The 8,004-nt window shown below is 49.0% G+C and overlaps 1 protein-coding gene across 1 annotated transcript; it reads right to left on the bottom strand.

Annotated features, from left to right (window-relative positions):
• Window positions 1-853: 853 nt before the first annotated feature.
• Window positions 854-3,643, bottom strand: LOC306931853 (general transcription factor 3C polypeptide 3-like; the record flags this gene model as incomplete). Its single annotated transcript, XM_079513506.1, has 1 exon — window positions 854-3,643. One exon carries the CDS (start codon window positions 3,641-3,643, stop codon window positions 854-856), a length of 2,790 nt encoding a protein of 929 aa, XP_079369632.1.
• Window positions 3,644-8,004: the final 4,361 nt, after the last annotated feature.

The following is an 8,004-nucleotide window of genomic DNA, read 5'->3' as shown; positions in this document are numbered from 1 at the left end:
ACACAATCATAACACTTTAAATACAACTGTGTGAATGAACCATTATGAATAAGAAGATGCAATGAGAGTGCCTTTTATTCAACACAGACCTAAACCTTCATTCAGCATAGAATATTATTTCATGTATTTATTATTGTTGAGACATTATTGTTAATGTTTATTATTTCATATAGAATATTTATTTCAATAAATTATAGTCTTTAATGTCCATACAAATGAGCATCGTGCCTGTCACAGACATGCACGTTCAGTCAGGAAACTCAGTGCCGGCCGTTCATTGGGCCGCCTCAGCATCACGTTATCATTCACCTGATTCACTTCATCCAATCACACACATCTCCATCTTCATACCGGCTATTTAAACTGGAAGTTTGCACTGCTCATCCTGCTTGTTTGCTGCTGCACACTGATACTGCTGCGCTGCTGTCTGCTTAAACCTTTACTGCTCACCCTCCTCCACCCCAGCTACCACCTGTCGTTTTGGATCTGCTGTTTAGGTACGGGGGATTCGGAGTCCCTATGGTCGGGACTGATGCGCTTGATCTGAGTACCTAAAAAGCAGATCCAATTAATCGCCAAACCATAATAAATATATTGCTCATTTTAAATTCAATAAATATATATTCCATCCATTCTTGAGTTGTCCTGACTGACTACGGTATAATGCATAATAATTACACAATATGTGTTTACTTATTCGTGTGGCTGCCAGAGGCAACCGACTATAGCCCGACTTTATTCTCTAGACAAACATTCCGTATAAACATTGTATGACGTCATGTGGGTCAATACATCATCATCATCATACATCAGCAACCACATCTGCAATTTCCCAAGAATTGCACATTTGTAGTCATATGATGCAGTGGGTTCTGATAAGTTGGCAGGCCATTTCTGTGTTGCCACTGGCCTGGTAGATGAGGGACAGATTGAATGCAATCTCCCTCCTCAGATCCACCTGGTCAGGAGGGATACCCTCCAGTGTGGGTGCGGGTAAACTCAGGGCCTGCTGGTAGTAGTGTATAGCCAGGTGCACCAGGCCCATTTCGTGCAGGGCTCTGGCCAGGTTGTACATGCTCTCCTGGCATGCTCCCCGTAACTCTACGTAACGCCACAGGAAGGAGAACCCCTGCACCAGCAGCAGATGCCGCTTGGCGACAAACTTCTGCGAAGCCATATGGAAGAAGGTGAGGCCCACGAACAGGCTGTGGAGAGGGTTCTTGGGGTCCGTGCGGAAGGCCTGCACGTACTGACCCAGGGCGTGCTTGAAGCTGCCGGACACCAGGGCGTTGTGTCCACAGAGGACGCACAGGGCGAGGTTGTCCGGGTGCTTCAACATCAGCCGCATGCAGAAGCGGTGATGCCGCTGGTCCTGAGAGTTCAACGTCACTTGGTTGAAAACGTTCCAGAGCTGAGGGCATTCCACCTTGTCCATCAGCATCAACCTGATGTAGTCGTACGCCCGCCGGTAGTTCCGGTCGAGGAAGGCGGCCGACAGGCCGAAGAACTCCAGCTCTTTCCTCTTGGCTTTGTTCTCGTAAAAGACGACAAACTCCATGGACGAATCGACCAGCAGGTCGGCCTCTTTGTAGCGCTTCACCTCACATAGTGTATGCACACAGCGCACCACCAGCTGCCACCAATCCTCCCTGGACATCGTACTGGTCTTACCCATGATGTTCTGATAAGCGACCTCCTGGTCATCGACGTCCGACGGCATAGTTTTGAGCTTCACCAGCTTCAGGCGATGTTCACCTGAATCGGACGTTGACCGCACACACACTCGGGCACGCTGCATGGCTACCTTCAGCAGCATGGCCAACATGACGAGCATGGTGTCTATGTTTTCCTGTGCTTTGCCCAGAGTTTGCAGCAGAGCGGAGCGTTGGAGTAGCAGCTTCAACTCCTGCTGAGTGGCCGCGGAGTCCTGGGCCAGTGTGTCAGGGTCATACATGGGCTCCAGAGCCTTCAGAGCATCGTCTGGTTGGCCCAGCTGCTGCTGCAGTGTAGACAGGCAGAGACGGGCTTCAAGGTGCTGGGGGGCCATCTGCACTACCTTGCTGTAGCTCTCTGCTGCCGTCTCGATATGACCTAATGCCTTAAAACACTCTGCGTGTCGAAGCCAGACCACAGCCAGGTTAAATTTGGGACATGTGACCAGGGCAGAGAGGAGCGGCAGGGCTGAGGTATACTGGCCCTCCTCCAGACACGCTTCTGCCACGTCCAGATACAAATCTCCTACATCCTCTGGACTCTGCTCCATTAACTCTGTCAGCAGTGCTTCCAGGGGTTTGAAGATGTGCTCGTGTATGAGACAGACCATTAGTTTGGCCCTGATGTCCACCGGTACAGAGTCTGGGATCTCAATCTCCTTTACTTCTCCAAGCTCTTCTTGTACCACGTCTGTCGTCAACTCCATAGCCTCCTCCTTCTCTCTTTCTTCCTTCGTTCTCCTCGGCTCCATCTGCACTGACGTGTCTGCTTTACCTTCATCCCTCACGACCACTATACCACAGAACTGGACCAGAATCTGCAAGGCTTTGCTGTGTTGGCGGTCGGCGATAAACAGCTCTGCAGCCATGTTGGTGAGCTCATCGGTGACGAGGTCAGGGTGTCTGTATAAGGCATCCTCCATCACACCCAAGGCCGAGGGCCGGTCATTACTCTCATAGTACCTCTTGGCCAGGTCTTTGGACAGCCGGATGAAGCTCTGTCCGTCCTCCATCGGCAACAGAGACAGGATGCGACGGTAGCCGTCCATGCACTGCTTGTGCTCTCCGAGCTGCATGTAGAGGCTGGAGCGCTCCCACAGGAAGCGCACGTTGGTGGGGTCGTACTTGATGGCCTTGGTGTAGCAGACCACGGCCTGCCGTGCGTTCCCTCGCTCCAAAGACATCTCCGCCAGTTTCACCCACTCCTCGCAGTCTGAGGGGTTGAGGTGAGCCGCGATCAGCCCAAACTGCAGCGCCTTGTCCATGTCCTCGTTGTCTTCGTAGATCATGGCCAGGGTCAAGAAGGGCTCGTGGGCCAGAGGAGCCTGCCTGATAATCTCTGTGCACATCAGGATGGCGTTGTCCTTCTCTCCTCTGGCATAGCGGATGTTGGCTTCCCCCATCAGGCCCCGTAGAGCCCGGGACAGCTTGCTGCGATGACGACGCTCCTCTTTTCTGTTCTCATGGCTCAGATCCATTTCCATGGCGAACACATCCCCCACAACTGGCTTCTCCGTCGCCTCCTTCTCCACATCCTCTTCCTCCTCATCCATCACCTTCTTTCTCCTGCTTCGTCCGCTTCGCCTCTTCCCCCCACGCGCCACCTCCTTCACATTATAGTCCTCGTCTTTTTCATCGTCAACGTAGCTCAGAGTGTCTGACTCGTTGTCGTCATCCTCGTCCTCTTCTGAAGACGGCTGCTGTTCTCCATCTTCAAACATGGAGGCGAATGCCTGTTGGACCATAGGGTCAACTTCCTCCTCTACATTCCCTGTTTTCCTGAGGTTTTGGCCAGAGGTTGTGGGCTGAGCATTAGCCTCCTCCCCATCGTCACCTGAAGACGGTCTCGCTGATTCCTTCGTCTCTCGTTCTCTGGTTTTGTCGAACTCCTCAAATGTGATTCTTCCCTCCAAGTAGTCTATGAGAGACATAATATCACTGCTCCCTCCCTGCTTGTTATTAAAGCTGATCTTCAGTTGTGAGAGGTAGCAATCATTCAACTGTTACCAGCACACCTACCGCCATGTGACATCAGCGTGCATAGCTCGCTATGCGTGCTGATGTCACATTTTTTTCATCTATTTATTCTTAGCTCGCTAAGAACAGAGCCATCTAATAGAAGAGTTACAATATAGAGGGGGCAGAAACCGAGCGCTCGAGTGCTGTTCATGTAGCCTGAACTGAGTCAAGCTGGAGTTGGAAATACATTGTTTTCAACGAGGGCGGCGCAAACAAGAGCTATTTTAAGCATGTGTGCATCATGACAACTGTTTTAAAGTATTGTACAGTAACAACTAAAGTCTCTTTAATGTTTATGTTGTACTATTACTACAAAACAATTTAAAATAAAGGGATTTAAGATCATTAAAGCTGGGCTGATGCATTTCTGCCTACTTCCGGTCCAGGACTTGTCCCAGTTCGTTGTCCCCCAGCTCAGTGGCCGTGTGGTTAGAGTGTCCGCCCTGAGACTGGGAGGTCGGGGTTCAATCCCCGGCCGGGTCATACCAAAGACTCTAAAAAATGGGACCCAGTGCCTCCCTGCTTGACCCCTTGGATTGGGGGTAAGTCCCTGTGATATACTAGCGTCATGTCCAGGGGGTGTACTTGTACATCAAGCTGCCTCACGCTACAGAAACAGGAGATAGGCTCCTGCCCTATGGGCCTCATGGCTCGGCAAGGCTACTTATGCTCAATAGAAGTCTATGTAGGAGAGCCGCCATTGGACTGGCCCCATGAAGTGAACGCAGTTTGCGTAACTCTGTCTATATCTAAGGCTCTGGCTAAGAATAAATAGATGAAAAACATGTCAGAGCCACATTGAAATACTACAAACTTCCCAGGCTGATTGGTTGAAACACTTGCCCATATATGGAGATCCCCAAACTCTCCCATGTTGGTGCATCAGTGATGTCATCGACTGAGATTGTTTAGGTTCATATATGGAGATCGGAGATGACCAAACTCTCCCATATTGGTGTGTCAGTGATGTCATAGACTGAGATTATGTTTTTGCCCCCGTCTGTGGGTCTGTGTGTCGAAATTAAGCATTGTTTCCAGGTTGTCATTATGAAGAAATATACAGTTACAGTAAAGAACAACATTTTGTGAATCGAGTTATTGAAAAGGTGTCATTGACATTGATATTTTGATTGATTGATTCTTAATGGTCAAAACAATATCAGAAATGAATTATACATTTTCAGAAGTAGTTGAATTAGACGTATTGCACCTGTTTTTACTCCTAACTATGGCCATGTTATGGCCAACGTCTTTGGAATTGCAAAATTACCATGACCATGATCTTTAAAGGTCAAAATCACGCAAAAAATGGTAACAATATCAAGATACTGATGTCATACAAATAAATCTATCTATAAATGCACCAAGTCTCTGTACGTCTGTCTGTCTGTGTGTAATCCACGTAACTCAAGATAACTCAAATTTGACACATGCGTTCCACACCACCGCAGGGGGTGCAGTGGCCGGTGTCGAGTCGGTCAGACCAACGGTTGTCCAGAAGTGCCCCCAAAAGGCCTCTGCCCGGGCTCTGCAGGGCCCCCCCTGCCCAGGGTCCATATATGGAGCTGGCCTGTTCTGACATCATTCCGACATCTGCATAGACTCCAATATTTGGGCATGCCTGACAAAGAACTCAATACATGGCCATGTATTTCATGCATGCATTTTCAACTTGCATCATTTATAGGCCAGTGCCCAACGGGCACCGCTCTAGAGGCTCTGGAGGCTCTGGAGGGCCCCTGCCCAGGCTCTGGACAGGGCCCAACGGGCACCGCTCTAGAGGCTCTAGAGGCTCTGGAGGGCCCCTGCCCAGGCTCTGGACATGGCCCAACGGGCACCGCTCTAGAGGCTCTGGAGGGCCCCTGCCCAGGCCCTGGACATGGCCCAACGGGCACCGCTCTAGAGGCTCTGGAGGGCCCCTGCCCAGGCTCTGGACAGGGCCCAACGGGCACCGCTCTAGAGGCTCTGGAGGGCCCCTGCCCAGGCTCTGGACAGGGCCCAACGGGCACCGCTCTAGAGGCTCTGGAGGGCCCCTGCCCAGGCTCTGGACAGGGCCCAAATTAGCCGATTGATCACACCTAGATATGGAGCTGGCCTGTTATGACATCACTATGACGTTCTGACGTCTGCATAGACTGCATAAAAGGGGCACAGACATAATATCTGCTGGAACTTGCATCGTTCCTCCAAGTAGGCCAGTGCCCAACGGGCACCGCTGTAGAGGCCCCAAGTTACTCTAGAAACATACAACCAGTAAGACGCCCTGAGGGTGGCCTGGGTGACGGCAGACTGCTGGGCGAGATCAACAGATCAACATGGAATTAATTCTGTACTGGCCATATATGGAGTGTGTCTTGAGTGTACAGGGTTTGATGAGGTCAGATCAACATATGGAATGTCAGAACAGGAAGGACGGGTGGGGAAGGATCAACATATGGAATGTCAGAACAGGTCAGCTGAGCTCCATATATGGAGATCTAAGGGTTTGAGGTCAGATGTAGAGTTGCTGGCCGGCTCCATATATGCAGATCTATAGGTCTATAGATCCACTCGGTTATCCAGGGTTAGATGAGGTCAGTGTTGTGATATTCATATATGGAGATGGCCATATGGCGTGACGCCAAATTGCCCTGTGGCCAACCACACTAAAAATGAATTCCACACCACAATTAGTCAAAATGGAGGTATAAGGCCAGGTACAGGACTTGGCAAAACATGTCCAGTTGGCCTCAAGGATGAACTGATTAGAAGTAGGTGGTTGAATGTCAAAGGTCAAGGTCACTGTGACATCATGTCTGTCCCAACCTTGTAAATGTGAAATTCCCTGAGGGAATTTCATGGCCATTGGCACTACAGTATACTGTATGAACAGACACAAGGTTGTGATTACCTGAAGTAAACACAGGAGGGCAGTAATGTAGAGTTCACCTTATAAAATAAAATAACCCTAGATAGGCGATACAACAACTGCTCAAATATGTCACATAGCCCATAAACACAACGATGCACTGAAAATCATCTTTGTCAACCCAACCGTACAGAAAACACACGAACAGTACGTGGTCACATACCATAATGACTAGAGGGGGGGAAAAGTGACTGATTATTCCAGGACCACGGACAGTTCCTCAGCGCCTAACAAATTATCTTACGTTTTGCCAACTAAAATACAAAATGTTTGTTACATGTATTAAATTCACCCACCATTAGTAGAGCTGATGTTACCATTTGTCGCCTGCCAGCCATTCATTGGCACGCACGCGCACGCGCACGCGCACACACACACACACACACACACACACACACACACACACACACACACACACACACACACACACACACACACACACACACACACACACACACACACACAATTTCAATTAAACTCAAAGGCCAAAGCAAAAGTGGAACAATACAATAAAAACGAAATGTATGTTTTAAGTCAGAGTATCCAATAAATCAATGTAGGCTACCTGGTCACTATGCTGATAGTGCAGGAATACACACAATGATTAGTAGTCTTTAAGGTGCTTGTTCTCCTATCACAGCAACTCACAGAACTTGCTGCTGTGTTTGCACATATTTGTACTTCGCTCAGCAGATATGCAGGTTTTTTGTCATTATTAGTCAAGGTTCAAGGTTCAAGGTTCTTTATTATTTGTCTCCCGAGGAAGACATTTGTCTTAGACAAAGGGCCCGCATGCAAGCGTAGCCCTTATGCGCATGTCGCCGCAGAGCAGCGCCAAATAGTCATGTTTTCAAACTCTGCTTGTGGGTGTGGTGAACAGACTGTTAGGAAATGTAGCTCAGTTTCCACTTCATTTTGGGTGCAGTGGGTGCATATGATGGCCTTTCTCACTCGCAAGGCAAGACTGTCTGTACCTATAGTCAAGATTTTTCTTTGTTTTGGGTCGGTCACAAGTTAACTAGTGCTCAGGTATTCTGCCACAGTGTATTATCTGTTTAGGGCAAGATATAGCATTCAAGTTTACTTTTGGGTTGCTTCTTTCCAATGTGTCAGATAGCTTTCCTTTTGCTGTATTATCATTTGGTTTAGTCCAGTGAGTTTTCTATCTGGTGGCTCTAGCCTCTGTTTGTGTTTCAGGACCATGGGACCAGGCCGGGCCAGCTGGCTGCGGGGGCATCTCTCTAGAGTTTCTCTGTGTGTGAGTGCCTTGTTGTAAAGTGCTGTCTTTTATTTTGATTGTGAGTGGGTATCGTTCTAATTCTGCCCTGCATGCGTTATTTGGTGTTTTCCGCTGGATCCTGAGAA

Source organism: Electrona antarctica (genome assembly GCF_951216825.1).
Source record: "Electrona antarctica genome assembly, chromosome: 2".
Taxonomy (NCBI): Eukaryota; Metazoa; Chordata; class Actinopteri; order Myctophiformes; family Myctophidae; genus Electrona; species Electrona antarctica.
The sequence above is the reverse complement of the archived record's forward strand: the minus strand, read 5'-3'. Positions and strand labels throughout refer to the sequence as shown.